General features: G+C 39.9%; 1 protein-coding gene across 2 annotated transcripts in view; it reads right to left on the reverse strand.

Annotated features, from left to right (window-relative positions):
• The window catches only part of YY1 (YY1 transcription factor), a 33,953-nt gene that overhangs the window by 10,432 nt on the left and 3,935 nt on the right, over positions 1 to 19,586 (reverse strand). Inside the window, exons 2-5 of one of the 2 annotated variants that reach the window (XM_085061387.1) lie at positions 13,208 to 13,370; positions 3,351 to 3,411; positions 777 to 934; positions 251 to 328 (exon numbers count right to left, since the gene is read on the reverse strand). In XM_085061387.1, the coding sequence (XP_084917513.1) occupies positions 251 to 328; positions 777 to 934; positions 3,351 to 3,411; positions 13,208 to 13,370 (460 nt within the window). Of the gene's footprint in view, positions 1 to 250; positions 329 to 775; positions 935 to 3,350; positions 3,412 to 13,207; positions 13,371 to 19,586 lie in introns of both variants that reach the window. The other variant, XM_085061386.1, reaches the window with a different exon arrangement.

Genomic DNA, 19,586 nt, shown 5'->3' on the forward strand with positions numbered 1-19,586 from the left:
TTTGGTGATGATTTGCAAAGATTTATTCATTTTACCTGCTTTACTTTTAGGACAGGCTTGATATAAAAAGGACAGCATGTTTTGTGGTAAATATTTATATTTACCACACAGAATATCCAGTGTATGCATCTAAACAAATGCCTGAGGACTGCAAATCAAGTTTCTGAAATAATTTATTTTAGGAAATCATCAACAACAAAAAAAGAATGTATCGTAAGTGTGTACTGGGGAACACATATATGCTCAAGACTAAGAATAACTTACAAGATTTATAGGGAGTATCACATGAAGAGGGCAGGGGACCTCTGGTGGCAGAAGCCCACGTGACCCGATATAAATGAAAGAGATTCAGTGACTCCATCATTTTCCTGAAAACTGATTAATAACCCCTACCAAAAATTAGTACCCTGAGGTAACTGAGCAAACAGCCCCAAGTCTCAGCTGTCCACAAGTGCTAAACTGAAAAGACGATGAGGAGAAAGACATTTTCTTAACTCACTAGTAACTGCAGACTTCATTTTTAAAGAGGGCAACTTTACATCATATTTTGAAAGTTATCTCCTGTATACATACAATTTACCAATTTTTAAGAGAAGTCTATATAAATAGTTAAATGATACTGTAATTAGCTTAAGGGGACTCCCAAGTTTTCAGGTGCCTCATCTGGTTTTGGAAGAGCCATAGTATGCCCGAGTCCTACAGAGGCCAGGTTATAGTTCAGTCTCCAGTGCTCCCAGAATGAGTGGTGGCAGCCATGCCTGCAGGTTAACAATACCTGAAAGGGTTTCTCTCCGGTGTGAACTAGCTGATGCCGCTTTAGTTTCGAGCTCTCCACAAAGGCCTTGCCACACTCTGCACATACGTGTACTCGAGGGCCATGGGTGTGCAGATGCTTCCTCATGGCAGAGTTGTCCCTGAACATCTTCGTGCAGCCCTTAAAAAGAACAGGAAACTCAATTAGTAGATAAGCTAGTTCTCATAAAGAAGGTTTTATCTGCTACAGTACAAGCATTTAAAATGCTTTTTATATCCTCAATACTTTCTTAAGAGTTGGCCCTGGAAAGAACATCCCTTACGCTTATTTTTAAAAAAGCAATACCAGGAAACGAATCATTTGAAAAGCTAACAAAAAACCCCTAAACACAATCCCAAACCCTTTCCTCACTCAGTATTATGAGCCATGTGCAGTCAAATGAATGATAGGACAGTTTGGTGGAGAAGATGTAGCTCTGACAGAAACCAATGAATAAACAAACAAAAGCACTTAACAGGTTTCAGAGGAATAAACAAACACCCAACAAAAAACCAACAAAAGACAGAAGGACAGTTCATGGATACCTATGGTATACTCTTCAATGTGCTATATTCTGAGAACTACAGTACTACAATGTATTATGTAGTCTCTGATGTACCATAGATTATTCCGTAGTACCAACTTGTATGTGGCACCACCTCCCAACACTGTCCTCCTCATTTCTGAGAAGAAATGGAGCAAGAGGGTTTCCAGCACATAACTTACAGGAACTACACCTTGTCCAAACTGGCAGCAACAGACTGATCACCACCACCTTGAGACAGGGAGTGCCACTGCTGCTGCAGTTTAAAACCTGCAAAGTGACACTGGGCAGCTGAGTAAGGTGGGACAACAGCCTGAGTTAGTGCCAAATAAATCTAAAAGCAGAAGATACATTAACTCAGGTACAGCATCAGAAATCTTAACCTGGGGGTCAACTCTGCACTGACAGAGGAATATCACTTTTGATTCCAGAGTATGCAGAAGCAAGCAGTGACCTGAGGCTCTATTTACCTCATCTTTCTACATTTTTTTAACCTTTTAGTGACAATCAATAGATATCTATCATATGCTTTATAAATGTCTTCCTCAAGTTTCAAAATGATTAATTATAAATTCTATTTGTACTACAAGTGATGCTGTTTAAATTTATATAAAACTAGTCTACCAACATCACAATATTATGAGACATAAAATTTAACAACACAACCTAAAAGAACATTAAATTTGTAATCTTAAATTCTGCAGGCTTTTTTTTTTCTCCCAAGCAAATACATTTAAATAAGCCTTGTTTCTCATAAAAAGGGTGAAATGTCACTTTCAGTAGTTCTGTCTTCAGGCATTAGAATCTCTTTGGCTAATTTTGAGATATTGTGCCATGATTCGTTGCACATAGCAGAACTGGGTGGGGCAAAGCAGCGCTAAAGTAAAAACACCATCAACTTTTTTTTGCATTTATTTTAAAGTCCCTTCTTGCCTCTGAGAGCAGCAGGTACAGCTATAATATTTTTCTTCTTTTAAACTGAATTCATAAATGCACAAAGCCTACACACTATAAGATAGAAAATGGAAGGACAGAACATTCTTCCCCACCCCCCCATTCAGATGAAGTTGAGACTATGAAAAAGTAAATTAAAGAAATGAAGGTAACATTCCTCGGTATAGTAGAAAGTAAGTGTTTCTGTATCTCTGCATACTGTATTACAAAAAAAATGACACTTTTATAATGTGGAGAATTGGAAATCAATATAAGCACAAAGAGGAATTCAGATAATTCCTTACACCATGGCTGTCAGAAAGTAGCCTTCTATTCATGCTCTCTAATGGCTATGTCTAATAGCTATGTGCCCTAATTATTTGCTTAGGCTCACACTTATCTAGACCAGAAGTCAGCAAGATTGTATTTGTCTTTTTTTGTTACAGACTAAGTCAGCTAAAAGAAGCACTACAAAAGCTGGATAATGCAGTAACGCCAGATGCTACCAATCTAGGTGACTGGCAACATTTATTCAAGACAGAAGCTTCCCTGCTACTACTGTGTCAAAATCGCATCTCCAAGATGCCTGCCTCTCTCTTTCACAATGATGCACTTTCCAGCTCTGTGGAATGTAACTCAGAGTCTTCCAATAAAGCTGACTTTGGCATCCGCACCATAAATTGCTGATTCCTGATCTAGACTCCAAATCTGTCATATTTTCCAAGCAGAGGATATATAGATCTTAGGAACGTACTTTGAACAGCTTTCAGAATATTCTTTCAAGTATGTATTCTTGGGTGTCGGGAAATCACAACAGTAAAACCAGCATGTTAGGGACTGTGCATCATGGTTACCAGAAGATTAGGGATGCACTAACCTTAAGACAAGGAATGGGAATAATATATTATTCAGTGAAAGGTTGTGAAGGAAACTTCTAGAGAATGACAACTAAAATACATTTAACTGAGTGTATTCTATTAACAGTAAGATATTTTAGTTATTCATTCTCAAGAGAAAACATCAATACAAAATTCTGATCTACAAATTATTATCTACTCAGAAGCTGAGCACTTCACTTACTTTGTGAGGACAAGCTATCGTTCGTGGAGCATCATCTTCTTTAATTTTTCTTGGTTTCATTCTTAAAGAAAAAAAACACACAACAAAATATTAGTAGAAACACATTAGTTGACAGCTCTTCTCCCCTAAGTGCCTACATAATGAGCACATTTTATCCCCCAGTATTTTATGTGTCAGTGGTACTCACTTTAACATTTTCAAAACCTTCATAAAAATATTAACAGTACAATTTAGCATTTTGAATGCTCTGCTTTTCCAGAAGGACCTCTCAAATACAGAATAAGACATTTAATACTACCTTCTTAATCTTCTGAACCTGTGGAAATTAAGATCTTTTTTCCTGATTTATACTAATTGTAATCAGGAGGTTTTGCTTGAAAACTCCATTTTTGTTGTGCCAGTACCCATGTGGCCTGTTTAGCTTTACTTCCTCTCCATCCCTGCAGCAGGACATGAATGAGTATTGGTTCAATCATCCTTCAGTATTTTCACCATGCAAGACTTCTAAAGAAAACTCTACAGAAGCAGGGGAAGCAGGAATCAGGCAAGTTGTGGAGTCTACACAGACAAGGCAGACATCCATTACAACCACAGAAATGGTAATTATTCTTACTTTAAGCTATTGTGCACACAGACTCCACTCTTGGCAACTGACAAGAAATCACCAATTTACTCCTGGTCACTGACAGGGAACTTCACCATTATTTTATGGGTGCCACTAATCTCCACTGACTACATAAGGAACCGAGCAAACTATTGCTTTTATGTGTTAGATCTGTTTCGTACACAGTAACACTCTCTGTACGAAACAATCTTAGAACAGTGTTATAACAACCACCTGCCAGAAAGTCAGGAGAGCCAGATGTGATTTTGGGGAAGTGCACTGCAATTTCAGCTATCTTTATTTCTCAAACCTGTAGTGCTGTCTTCAAAAAATCAAAAGAAAAAGTTTACCTCCATCAAATGGTAGCAGTAGGTGGGTGTAAATAAATGCACCCCATTACAGTTGGAGATTCCCTGAGGTAAGCAATGAGATTTTGCACATCTCCAAACCCTGCTGTGAAAGCAGAGCCAGTCTGTTCATGTGGGTTACCTAACTGCTTTTCCTGGCAGTACAGCACATGACAGTTCCATGTGACAAGGTGCCCACATATCATATCTGTAAGTTAATCAAAAGGTTTCTGTTGTACCCTAGTCTCAATTAAACAGAAATGGAGTAGCCTGAAATTAACAAAATAATTGGAATTATCAGAGTCACTATTCTTAAGAAGGTAAAGTGTCTGTTGCTATCCACAACAGTTTTAATCCCCGTGAGTTCTGTTTCTGAAAACTGATAAAAAACAGGACTGGGGGAAGAGACTTCCAAGCAATGCATACACGTACTTTTTTAAATCACTTTTATTAATTGATATGAGACTGGCTAAGTAACACCTTTTAAACATTCAAAAACGTCCCCAAGAGCTGTAGGGAAAATAAGCTAAAATGCCTCCATTCTGACCACATAGGCATTTTGTTTTTGCAGGTAAGAGTCCAGACTTTGGCACTGTCTGACACTCCTGTGGCTGAAATCTGCCTTTATCTGTTTCCTTCACATGGACTGCTGAGAGAAGAGGGTGACTTAAGGCAAGAGCCGTGAAAAAACTCCCTCAGAAGTCCTGAAGATATGGGAAAATCATCTTACAACTGCCAGTGGAGTCATATGTGATGGGCAAGTGTCCTATGGCTCTGTCAGCTATCACTGGTCCTTCACTCAGTCCTTTCAGTACTGCAGATGTAGCACAGTTCAAGTGATCATGTCCAGACTAAAGCACTTGACAGCCACTTCACAGAACCAACACTAAAACTCAAGGATTTAGAGGTTGCTTTTGTTCTTTTCTGTAAGAGGGCACTTGGGAAGCTCCTGCTGGCTCAGCATCTCCAAACTACACTGAGTAGGTACACAGCTAACCTGAAGAACAGTGCAGTCTCCTGCAGGGTTACAAATGCATTTACAGATATTAACAGCGACTTGAAAATGGTCGCAAAGTATTTGTGTTGACAAAGCTCCTCTTGCACCATTAACCAGCAGCATAACTAAGATTTCATCAATTTAAGAGCACAAACATTCTAAACACAGCGAAGTGCATCTGTTCCTGTACAGCAGACTCCTCCTTATCTTCATTCTATTTTTTTTCAACACTACAGACCAACTCAGTTGACCTTGTTGAATAGATTTAATTTGTATAATCCAACTGGAATACAGAACGGTTGTGCTGTGTTTAGTTTACATAGTATCTTTGAGTAAAGTATTAAAATACCTAACTCCAAACAAGTGATTGGGATTAACTGACTGACTACACTCTCCAGTTGAGGCTCAGACTCATAGTACTACAGGTACTGAAGTAACAGGAAACACACACACAAAAGCTGTCTTTACAGCACTGATGTCGCTGTTGAGCAGCTAGCAGAGTAATGAAGGCACCAGTTCTCAGTGGCAAGAAGGAATGACCTTTATTGTTTTGATTTCATCACATATATAAAGTTCTCAAAAGTCACCCAGATTGGTCAGTCAGAAGCCTTTCCCCAGGCCTGATTGGCCAGGCCTGCACTGTCCAAGTTCTGGGACACTGTTCCAATAACATCCAAACTTTATCTTTATTTATAAAATACAAGAAGAATTCTCGTGGGAAAAACCTGTGCTAGCCACACACCCCTACAGAAAGCTTTCCAATTACCTTTAGCATGGGATTCTCTTTATTATGTCTCTGTGATTTTTAAAAACAGGAGAAGGGGCAGAAATGAGCACCCATAATTGTCAAAATGGTCACAGAAGAATTACTTGACAAGATGGGACATGAGAGAACAGAGTGTCATGATTTAATTCCATTAGAGAACAAACACCCTTATGAGATAAAGTTGGTGCCAAAACAACCTCTTTCTTATTCAGTCAACCTGCTGAATGTTGTCTGAGTCATTCCCCCAGCCCCAAAAAAATGAAGAAAAAATATTTCCTGAGTCTGAGATCTGCGTCCCTGACATGATCAGAAAGATTAAAACCACTATTGTTCCAAAGTCTTAACTGGCCACCTGTAAAGAGAGTGACTAGACCAAGAGAATTGCCAACAATATGTGGCAAACAGCTTTAGTGGGCAGTGCCTGCATTATCACACTTTGTGTTAAATCCTCTTCCTGACTCTTGTCTGTTGCCTCTGGTATTAAGTCAATCTTTGAGAAAGAAATGCTGCAACAGTGTCATCTCTAACAGGCTGCTGAGGTAGAGCGAGAAGGAAAATACCCTGGGCCAGTTCAGTCAGGGAGCTTGAGGAACCAATTGCAGGTGAACTGGATGGTCAGACATGGGACAGACTGCAGCACCAACATACGCCTTACATTTTTCAGTGCCTGAGCAGGCATAGCACATTATGAATGTCCATCCTGGAATAAGCTGACTTCTAAAAGTTCAAGCTTTGTTTCTAAATTCAGGAGCATCAGTCCAGCAGATTTTAAATCTTCTCATTTTTCATGGAAGCATGGCAAGTTAAGGCTAAAATGTGGAACAAGACTGTGCTTATACACAGGTTTCCACAGATAACCAAACTTATCAACATAAAGCAGCAGACACTGCAAGACAAGAGGTGGCAAATGGTGTCCAGGTTGTATCTCAGTGCCACAGGCAGGAAGCAGCTGGTGGGCCCTTTGTACACCTAGATTCAAGGCATGAGGGCATGAGCACCACAGGGACAGCTACAACAGATCATTGTGTCAAAAACGTCATCTTGCTCACAAAGCTGCAGAAACCATATGGACAATCCCTTAAAAAAGAATTTAAAGATTTACATATTCAAATGTATTAGAAAAAAAGATTTTGGTCTTACTTTAAAATTAACTTTCTGCAAAAGGAGACCAGACTAGAATCTGGGCTGTTCATCTTAATTACACTGGTGCAGGTAGCTCTTGCTGGTGGTGGTTAGATTTTTGGCTCCCACCCAGTAGAGCATCTCTACCAGCTCCATCCAAGTTTTCTTAGCCTGAAATATTAATAAAAAACAGAACTCTAACGAATATCACTATTCAACACAACTACAGACACACACATTGATACTGGGGTAGAACTTCCGAAACAGTTGCCTTTGCAGAACGTCAATTTACATGGCAAGACCAAAATTTTAATTTCTGTGGTGAGTTTACATGGGTCATGCCTAGTAGAAGCAACTGCAGACCAGTTAACTGCGAAAATTAGAAAAGGTACCTTTTGGATCAAGTCACTGGGACACTGCAATTAAAGGCTAAGTCTTAACTTGCACTGAGGGAGTGGAGGGATGGAATGGGTGACAGCAGAGGAAGCAGGAATGTGTGCAACCCAATAGAATGAGCTCCCTAAAAGCACATTCCCTTATCCATGCATAAAGAAGACTGAGTGAAATCACAGGTATTAAACCACTCAGTTTCTCAAAATAAAGAAAGCAACACTGTCACTGTGCAGTATCTGAAAGTTACATCTAATCACCTCCTTTCATTTACACAGCTGAACAGAGTACTTTACCCTAACAGGACCTTAATCCCCACCCCAAACCCCTCTCAAACTCCCCAACCTACAGACTGTCAATCGATGCAATTTTACAAGTCAGCCATAGAAATAGTGTTAAAGCTGGGAATAAAGGAAATAATAATTCAAATAACAGTATAGAATTTCCCCCTCGCTCCGTAATCTCCATTTTTTGCCACTGTTAAAAGAGTCCTCTGTTCTCACATACCTTTTTCTCCCTCCCTAACTTTAACAACTTTACTCTCTCAGGCAACTCCTTTAACACATCCTAGAGGTCTCTGATGACCAGCAATGATATTCACCTATGCCGATGGCCACAGCCCTAGGGACACTCAGAGGTGAAGGAAATTATTCTCTCCCAACAGTGCTACTGGCACAGCTGGTGTTTCCCTCATTCAGCCATTCTCCTTGTGCTGCCCTGCTGTACAGAACCAACCTGAGCGTCACAGCACTGTGCTACTGCAAGGGCTCCTTTGTGCTGAACAACTCCTGGAACTGGCTAGACTGGCTTTTGGATAAACAACATGAAAGGGGAGTGGCACAAGGTGTCCTAGGAATCTATCTACAACCCAAGAACAGTGTCTTCCATCACAGTTAGGAATAAAACTGTCATAAGAAGTTCTTCCACTCTGCGAATCTGGCAAAAATAATTACCAAGTTTGTTCCAGTTATGAGGAACATCATATGCGTAAAAAAGGACTGTGACCTTTGCAGGGTGGTACAGAGCAGATTTCCCCTCCCCTAGAAGAATACTGGGAAAAGCAATTGTCACTTTACTGCCCTTTAAGCTTCTTTTTAACAAGAACAAAACCAATACAAAAGCATACACCTTATAAAGAGGCCTAAGTCATAAATCTGGATGACCAGAAGGCTTTGTCACTTCTAAGACGGGTATCCAATTTCAAACTCTAATGCAGTTTCCTCTCCTTTGTAGTCTATTGGTTTGGAAAGTAGATAGGAAGGCCAGTCCTCACAAGGGCTCTTCTTCAGAAAAGATACCAAGATCAGCAGAAAATAAAAGCACAGAGAATAAAGTTTTCACCACCAGGACCCGTTACTATGCCAATTTCCCCGCTATAGGATATATCCTCTTATGTCTTTGCTTTTACTGATGTCTACGTTCTGCTGTCTTTAGCCACTTCAGGCATGTATCTGGAGGACAAGAGAGGGAGGGAAGGGGGAATCAGGGATATCCTTTTTAGGGGCTTGCTTTAAGGGAATTTGCCATATGGACATACTAGAAATATCCCTGCTACCTTCCCCAAGTTTTCACCACCAAGTAGTTATGATTTCTTCACATCAAACTAATGAATTGTCACCAGCTTAGATTTGGATGAAACACTTTATTCGACAATTCACAATTAACATTTCACATTCTGATGTGATTTCCTAAGAGAATTCCACCTTTTTTTTTTCTTTTTTATTGCATTTTTAAAGCATGCTAGGGAAAATTCAAGACTCCTAAAACAGAATGAAGTAATCTGTAACAGGTGATCAACTGCCATCCAGGTGTAACTTACAGTCATTTGTCTGTGCATAACTGAACATGTCAACGTTCTGACACAGCCTGTTTATTCATAACGTTTTCAATGGAATCATAGAATGCATAAAAGCTTTTCCAGGAAAATCTGCCAGAGTTCCAGTTAAAGGATCCAGATTCCTGCTACATGACTCAATGACATATGCTCTAAACCAGGCAGTGAAAGACAACTGTATCACAGGAGACACCACAGCCACTCACTCAGAGAGCCACCGAGCTCTGAGCACTGGTGGCCACTGCAGATGTTTGATTACAACAGTTATGAATTATTTTTTTAAAGGGCTGCAGAGCTACAAACAACTTTAAACATCAGGTTTGTCCCTGCATTACCTTTCACTAACTAGATCATGATCAGAACACCAGAATCTTGCCCAAAATCTATTCCCACTAGAATTCAAGCTTTGTCTGTTTGAGCTTAACCTCAGAACTTTGTTCCTAATAATTGATGCAAATGTTTCAAGTCAATTTATCCTTAATCACAATAAACTGCATTGTTATACACAGTGGATCTAGCCTGGTTCGGAGTAGGTAATTTCTACAAATGTATGGCGAGATTCCTTCAACTACTTTAATGAAAATAGAAAAGCAACCCTACGTAACTTTCTCTCTACTACACACCAGGCACTTAGCATACAATTTTACTAGCCAGTTCACACTTCCTTATACATGCATTGTCACAATTCTTTTTTCAGGTAATCTAAATACAAATTTGTTATTTAAAATCTTACAGCACGTGAAGCTACGTAAGTTTAAAAGTAAGTTTCAACTTCATGTGCTGCTAAGTTTTTAGAATACAGCTAGTGAGAATTTTGAAATTCTGAACTGTTAAGCAATGAGCAATGTTTGACAATTTCAGAGAACTTTACACTAAACAAACACATTCTTTTAGCATGAAAAACTGTATTCCTTGAACCTCCAAAGCCAATTCCAGACATGTAAACCAAATTTTTTCTTCCAGTTTGCCATGCAGACTTTCTAGTGATACTGCACACAGCAAGGTCAACAACACAATTGAACAGTAGTCTATCAGTACTTTTATTAGCTAAGGAGTCCCTTCAACACGCTTCACTGCAAGACGACCAAAAGCTTAACAAGAAATATTCAAATTTTAATACACCCATAATATTCTGTCTCAGAAGGCTAAACAAACACAATCATTTAAGACATAACATACAACTGTAAGGCAAGAGTAAGAGTTTGATAGTCATTGATGCTGACCAAGAAATGAAAAAAGCTTAGAAGATGCATGAAATTCTCATGTATCTACAATTAAGCTGTGAGAACAATTTTTCCCAAATTTTGAGCAACTTGGGGATATTACTAAAGGTGATATCCCCCCAAGGTGCTTACTCTACCATCACGTCTTTCTCTTCTGACTGAAACAGATTACATTTTATCTGCTGTGAGAAAAGAGGCTGTACACATAAAACCGAATCTTTCCACTACCTGCTGCAAATTCCAGCTCTGGAACTTTCTAGAACATTCTGTTATAAATATAAAAGCATGATAATTTTAAACTACTGCCAGCAGCCACTATTTTCTCAATAGAAGCCTAAGTAAAAGATTTTACAATATTCGGAAGTATGCAGACACATCTGATATAAGCAGCCTGGTCATTTCAAGAGGCCCAAATCCTGACAACCATCTCAAGTATTCAACTCAATCTGGAGAATAAATATTCAGTACTTGCATGGAGAATACTCTGTGAGAAACTATTTCTGCTTCCTAACAAGAAACAGCTATTCAGTACCTCAGTGTTTAATAAAACCAAAGGTTTTAGTACATTTTAAAGTAATGGAGAACACTTCTAAATACCTGACGAGTAGAAACACACAAGTAACAGTTTAGAACTGGAACACTGTGTGCACCCAAGAGTATCGCTTACACATTTGCTTTCACAATAAACTGTATGAACTTTTCAGCAGATCCCAGAGAAAAACTCAGTAACTTTGACAAACAATAGTAAAACAAGAAAGTATCAATAGCTAGAACCACTCATCACTTCAGATAGAACCCTGTTTTCAGCTGTTTGTGATGTGCTTTAATACATTTCCAGATCTGATAGCCTGAAGCAGGGTAAAAGTCCTGCAGAACTATTTTACTAGGAGCCTTCAAAATTCATTGTCCAAAGGCTTTACTGAAAGTAATAGTGGGATGAGGCCATGCTGTTATTCCTCCAGCACAAACATGCTACAGTGTAGTAAGACAAAACTCCATGTGCTGCTAAGTTTTCAGAATATAGTGACTGAGAATTTTTTAATTTTATAAATTTTGCAAAAAGCAGCAAGATCAAAAAGGTGAAACAGGAGTAAATACACACACTGAACACCAAGACCCAGCTAACCAAGCCACCAGACCAGAACTTGTATCAACAGTCCCTGCCACCTAGCAACTACCTGGAAAAAGGCACACTTCTCTCTATACGAGGTGACCCAGGAAGTACGAACAACAACATCTGACTGTCCACCTGTTTTAAGTGTCAGAGCTGTGCACCCGAGCCCTGAAGAATGGCCAGCTGCTAAAAACATGAAAATGAGTGTGGCTTTCTACACACATTTTGCTTTCAACTAGGGCAAAAGCGGCAGTAGCAGGCAGGGAAAGCCATGCTCAGACACCTGGAGACACAGCACTAACGCTGCCCTGCACAGAGTGGCACAAGGGGAGCAGGGCAGCACTGCAGAGCTGCCCCAGCGCGGCACAAGGGGAGCAGAGCAGCACTGCAGAGCAGCCCCAGCGCGGCACAAGGGGAGCGGGGCAGCACTGCACAGCAGCCCCAGCGCGGCACAAGGGGAGCAGGGCAGCACTGCACAGCAGCCCCAGCGCGGCACAAGGGGAGCAGGGCAGCACTGCACAGCAGCACCAGCGCGGCACAAGGGGAGCGGGGCAGCGCTGCACAGCAGCCCCAGCGCGGCACAAGGGGAGCAGGGCAGCGCTGCACAGCAGCCCCAGCGCGGCACAAGGGGAGCAGGGCAGCACTGCACAGCAGCCCCAGCGCGGCACTCCAGCGGCTTCTCCGCTGCCCTCGCGGTTGCCCTCTGGTGGCCACGGGCTGCCCCGAGCGCCCGGCACCGGAGCCGAGCCTAGAGGGCACTTTCACTGCCCCCGCCCCCCTGAAAGTCACTCCCCCACCATCTGAAAGTAAAAGTCACCTTGTCACTCAGGTCAACCTATTGATATGTAAACGAGTGACAATTCTGACTCACTAGAGAAAATCCAAGCAGTATAGTTACCAACTGTGAAACTGCAATTAGCACTGGCACTTGAAAAGTGCAGGACACATGATTTAAAATCATGAGCTTAAGAAGCAGGTGAAAAAGAACAGCAAGTGGCTTTGCCAACTAAATACTGTAGCCTTGCTATTTTGTACTGAACAACCCGAATGCAGCATTTCACTTAACAGCTCCTTTGGTGCTCAGGAATTTAAGGCTACTCACATGAAAGAAATATTCTCTCATGTAAAATCACAGGACTGTTGGGCTTGGAAGGGACCTCTAGAGACCACCCAGTCCAATCCCAAGGCAGGGCTACCTAGAGTGATGAGTGGTGCAGTCTATCAGTGTATTGAAGTCCTGTCTAACCCAATGGAACTAAAGATCAGAAGTCACTGAAGAATCCACTGCTGAATATATAATCCCAGTATTTTACTCCAGAGCAGAGTAGCTGATGCTGTGTTAAGTCTCTTGTTTTAGAAGATAAAATGGAATAAACCACATTAAATATACCATTTTACCTAACAGTTTCATTAAGCCAGTGAAAAGAAAACAATTTGAAAGTTCCTTTCTTCCCACTTACCTAGCAAATTCAGCCAGTTGCTTGGGGTCTGAGAGGTCAATGCCAGGTATTCCTCCAGGAGGAAGTTTCTTCCCTGTCATGTACTCTGAGTAATCTGGAGGAGAATTCTCTCCAATGATCTGTTCTTCCACCACTGTTTCATGGTCAATATCCTTTTTATCATCTGAAATACACAAAATATTGAATTCAAGACATACTAAAAATCAAAACAGCACACAAATTATTAGGCTACATCTCAATACAAATTCACTATACTGCCGCACATTTAAAAGAATACACTGCACTTCCACATTTCCACACTAATTGTGAAGAGCAAAAAGACCCCCATACAGTCACAGCCTAAAGAGCACAGAAAGAATACAGTGAGTGAGGAAAAAAAACCAGAAATTGCCTATCTACTTCAAAAACCAACAAATACAGAAATGAGTAGAACAATCCTATGAATGTTGGCTGTACATGAAAGATAATGCACTCTTCCTGAAACAATGCCTCAATATCTAATTCCCTTATCCTCTTCAGGACTAATCTTCACCATACCCACTGATACTCAGCAGCAGTCCCTAACTTTGCAAGCCTATCAGAAGAGCAGCAGACACTTACCCTAAGATGTCAGGAATACTGATCTTTGTAACTTCAGAGTCCTCAGACTTCCCTGACCTCCAACGGAAGTGTCACAAAGAGACAAGAAATTTAAAAATAACTGCTGATGGGCTTCAGCACCTGCCTGTAAAATTAAGGTTTTCTAACACTTACAGACAGGTCTCAAAGAAAGCAAATAACTTGTGTGTCTGTCTCCCAAGGGGGCTCCTTCCTTCTGTGGCAAAGGCCAGCCTAAGGTCTTTCCCACTCTACTATGTAAACAGCAGACTGGGATTATTCGAGGCTTTGATCTGCAAGCCAGTTAAGATACTGCTGTTTTCTCTGCTCCAGAGCTCCTCCTATGAATTTGTGCTCAAGGAGTGCAGTGAAATCAGGTGGAAGACCTGCTGTTGCTGTCTACTCACATTCATACCTTAGAAAACATTGTGCCATGCATATTCTATCTCCTCTTGCTATTTTATAACAGGAAGTAAGAGACACAAAAAAGATAGAGAACAGAAATACCCATCTATGTTCCCCACTGCAGCGTTCCCAGCAGCAGAAAACAAGACCCAGCACCCATTCTGTTTTCTACCCTCAAGTACATCTAGGACAACAGATGTATATATGGCTGTAACTACTCAGCTCAATGTAATAGAACTTGACAGCATGCCACTTTTCCCACTATGAGTATGGGGAGCAGATTCTGGAAATTATTTTATACACAAGAGGCTATACAAAAATAACAGGAAGTTTTGTTTTACAGATATTGTTTAAGCAGTGGAAACACAAGGTGGTAGGACAGAAACAGTATTTCACCAATTAAAAAAAGATAGGAAAACATAAGGCAGAAAACGGAAGACAAAATGTTTTGGGGTTTTTTTCCTTAAACAGAAACACAAGAAATAACATTAGTCATTACTCAGTAACTTCTGCTAGGAAAGAGAGAACAAGACATACAAATAAAAGAAATATACTACACACAAATTTCTATTCAATTTGTAATGCCTGCTTTTAATGTTTGCCACCGAGCTATTTCTAGAAATGTTACTGCTAGTCTGGGGTTTAATCTGATCTACCAGATCAAATAGCAGTTCATGTATATTCCATGGTGAAAGGGGAAAACAGACTCCAACACTGCAAAGACAGAAGTGTAAATAAGAAAATACTATCTGCAGCATTAAACTCAAAATAAATTACAAAACGGACTATTGACCTTTTTAGTTGTCCACTCACCACACTACTTTTCAGTCTCTACCAGTTCTTTAAAAAAGCAACTGAATTTACCTAAAACTAGGATTATATGTTAAATTTTACAGCAGTTGAAGGAGTTACATATTCAAGTAAATAATTCTCTAATTTGGCAACAATTTATTCTTTCTAACAGAAGCTTGAAAAAAGATTATATAGCAATGCCTACAAAGGCAGAAAAGACATGGAGTTCAGAACGGCACAGAATTTTTGCAAAGCTAAAAGTGACACCTTCTCCATGCTGAAGACTAGAATGAGATCAGCTACCCTTAACATAGCTATTTCAACAGATACCCAGAATGGGCAGTTTGACTGTTTGAAGACATTCATAACACAGACAAGTTTTCATTTCCTGCCTCACATCAGATGTATGAGTCAACAGGGAAATTCTGCATACATTCTAAAAGATCTTCTTTCCTTCCCTAGAGTAAAGGTTTGCTGTTCCACAGTGCTTTCTTGCTATTTGAGGACCAAACTGAAAGCTAGCCTTCAGTGCCTTTACTTCCCAAAAGCCTGCCAACAGAAGTCAATTCCATAGCTATTTAATTCCACAGACTACTGGAACAAAACACAAAAACCTATGAACATACTGCCTGCATGGAGTAAAACGTAAGAGAAACTACTGTTTAGTATATTGACAGTTACGTGAAAATAAAAAACCATCACATTTCTATGCAACAAAAAACTGCATCTCTACAGCAGCACACACCTCCACTTCTAAAAACAAACCAAATCAATAAAATACAGAACAGTTACCTTGAAGTGTTATGTTCAGCTAATACTTCTGAAAAAGTAGCAGCAGACTTCAGTAGCTCTTTAGTATCCTGACCATCCTATGACACTATCAAGTCCATTGGGAAAACAAAATGAAAACACACAAAAGAAACCCTCCCACACACTTCTTTGGAGGAAGTTTGGAAATGGGAAACCTTTACCAATGTCCTCTCTGCACAAATTTAGTTTATTTGTGATGGCCTACCAACCTGAACTAGGCAGCTCAAAGTCTGGAGGGTAAAGTGCAAGCAAACTTTCACTCAGGCTGACAAGTTAACTGATAATTCTCGCTGCAAACAGGGCAAGTTAACTGCTTGATGTTTTTTGCCTTCAAACAAGCCCTGATGCCTACTACAGGCAAATTACTTCCCCCCCTTTTCTCTCATGAAGCATCAGAGAATCAAACATACTGCATCCAAAGCAAACAAAAACACAGACAAAACCCTGAAATTAGTTACACCTCTGGATGGCACCCATGCAAGTTATATACAGACAGAACCATGGAGCCAGTCAGGAAATTAACTGCTATACATACTATCTGATCTACTTTGTTTTGTGCCTTAAAACAACCTGAGAGTATAGCTGACTCAAATATAAGGCTTTTGGCTTAAGCACTATTCTTATAGAACCAATGCACTTTTCTGTAATGAACTTGGACCACAATTTTAATGGGCTCTTCTGAAAGACACAGAGGATCTGAACATGTCAATTAGTTAATAATGATCTTCACAAAAACATCCACTACCAGTCACTGCAACAGCCTACATCCAATATTCATCTATCTTACATAGCTGTAAAATACTCATTTGTTAGAGACACCACAGATACCTCCCTACATCCTTCTATGCCAAATTACATTAAGGTAGATACTTGGTCTAAACTGGGTTGCTCTCTGCACCTTTTTAGGACATACCCTAACACATCTTCATGCTCAGTGTCCTTCCATCTGCCCTTTTCTCACTGCCCCCTAAATATGGACAACACACATGCTGAACCAGGCCCACATGGGCCCTTCAAGTCAAGTGTGTCAAACATTTTTTTACTAAGATCAGTGAAGGTTCAGTGTTTAGCCAGCCATGACTACTGTTTTGGTGAAACAACCTGAACTTTTAAGCAAACCAAGCCCAAGTATCAACTTAAGCAAGAAGATTACTGGGATAAAACTAGTAACCGCAGACTCCATGCAACAAATCAGTAACAAAACATGGTAAAATTTGCTTCTCAAGACTTTATCGATCACATTATGCCCCTATTATCACACTTTCTCCATCTCTTACAGCCCTTCTACTGCACAGAAAAATTAATCCACCTTGGAATCCCATTATTTTGTGCATTACTAGACTAGCAGCTAACTCCAGCTGACAACTCTGGAACTGCCCATCTTTCTAAAATGACTCTCTTAACTCTCAACCCAAGAAGCTCTGTCAGTATTTTTTCCTCAGTTATTTTTGATTTTATCATATTCCACTTCTAAACCACCAAATTTCTGAACCATCCTCCTCTTCTGCTACTGAGCAGGGAGAACGCATTGTTGTCCAATCAGTTTTCATCTGGGGAAAACACGGTGCAAAAGGGAACTTGGGAGATACACCTGGTAGCAAAGCAATGTGACCTGATCCTATAGCTTCCCCCTCAACCCACCAAGTTAAAAGACATTCTATTTACCCACTACAAGAATGAACAACATTTAAGCTTAAAATTTTCTTTTTATGATCACACAGTTAAACACACTTGCTTTTAAGAACAGCTGAAAAGCAATTACAGGATAAAGGATGTATTCGGCAGCTGTGCAGTACCAAGGCACTGTGGTAACAGCTTGGTTATTGCTACCACATTGCAATCTCCTCAGGCGAATTAGTTCATTGGTCATGTTTGAAAGCAAAGAACTGTAATTAGCTTGTTAAATAATACAGTTACTTAGCAGACACTTCTGAATGTTAAAATTCCATTTTGCACAGTATGTCATTTTTTAACCTAAACGGCTGCTAGGTTACTTTCCCTCTGACGTGCCTTGCACACAGATGGAGAACAGGTTCTTCTTTCCCTGTGTCACCCATCTCTTATTTCACACCACTGAGACATGAACTGACAAAACCAGTGCATATATCAATAGTCATCATCTGACTTCAGCATTTATGAGACTGTGCCGAAGCACTATGACCTTCTGAATGGTCAGCATACAAGCGACTTGAGCATCCCAGGAAAGGATCCAATAGCAAGTTAGAGGACCGTAGTTTGAAGGTGGGCTAAGAAGCAAATTAATTTAGTTATTTTAGATGGTTTTAGATTTAAAACAAACACATAGAAAGGTCTACCTTATCACTGGAAAAAATGTCAGGGTAGACTCAATACTTATCTTCTAGCAGAAGCCTGTATCATGGTCTTAATCAGAGCCAGAAATAGATTGTCATCTTAATATTTTAAACCAGAGAACCACTTTCTGCCTCCATTATGACAAACTTTATAAGAAGCTCATTACCTATCTGTCATTGCAAAGCATTTCAGCCATCCTTGATACAGGCCCACAACTGAACTAAATGACTCATCTATCATTTATACTACATAAGACAACTGGTCAGACAGCAGATGGTTATTTTTCTCACCGCTGCAATCTAATGAAGTAAAATGAAAACCCTTCTCTTTTTTGAGACATTGAAAGTTTAAGAGATTTTGAAGAACCTTCTAGAAACCCAGCACGAACTTCCTAAGCTTCCAAATAAGAGTCCATAGCACAGGCTTCCTGTATTATCAAAAATAATTTCCAAACCATACACGCAACTTCTGCATCTTTGTCTTTCCCATTTAGGGATGGGATACTTGAGCAGTTTAACATCTGTGGGCAATATTAGCTTGTGTTATTTCAGCCCTTGGCTTGCAGACTACGCTAACAATAATAGTTTAAGCCAACACCTATTTCAATCAGGTTTGAAAGCTTGACAGTCATTACCTAGAAAGAGATGTAGTTACACTAATCCATTTTTTCCCTCAAACTTAAGCCCCAATTGCTTGAAATTTCCAGCATTTGGTGCAACCAGCATTTAAGCACCACCTTCCCAAATGTTCCTGCATGCAAGAATCAGTTTTGCAAGCACCATCTGACAAAGTGATTTCTCACAATCCTTCCCCTCCCCCTTCACTATTGTGCACCCAACCTGGAAAAACTCATTAAAGACAATTATTCAAGTTGAATCTAGCCAAGGTACAAATAAATTCCATTTGATAAAAACAAATTTTCTAATACAAACTGGGGTGTCTCACTTGGAGAGCCCCACTAAATTTGATCTATGCAATTTTCTAAAAGACATAAAGTAAACACACTATAGGAACATGATTGAAGTATTGCCATACACACTTCTTCAACCCTTTCAGAAATACACCTTCATTCACTTCTGTGAATGGGAAGAAACACCAATAATTCTATTCGGAAAAACTGAAAAGCTGATCTGAACTAGAACAAGGCATTCCTGTTTCAAACTAAACACTTTAATCATGGGTCACAAGTTTGATATCACCACAGATACCAAGGTGATAAGAGAAGTTACAATAAGTCTAAATCGTTGCCAACAACAGTATTGCGATTTCTAAGTAACCACATAACAAGACAAGGACTAAATAGTCCCCTTTAGTCACATTGCTTTATACTTCACAGATCATTTCTACACATTTCAAGAGGTGCTACAAGACATGCTATACACAATTATGGAAAAAGATTTATGATTGGCTAAATTTGGTACCACCCGTGTACAAGCCAATATAGTAGCACCAGAAAACAGTA

Source organism: Lichenostomus cassidix, chromosome 5, assembly GCF_008360975.1.
Source record: "Lichenostomus cassidix isolate B80296 chromosome 5, HeHo_3.0, whole genome shotgun sequence".
Classification (NCBI taxonomy): Eukaryota; Metazoa; Chordata; class Aves; order Passeriformes; family Meliphagidae; genus Lichenostomus; species Lichenostomus cassidix.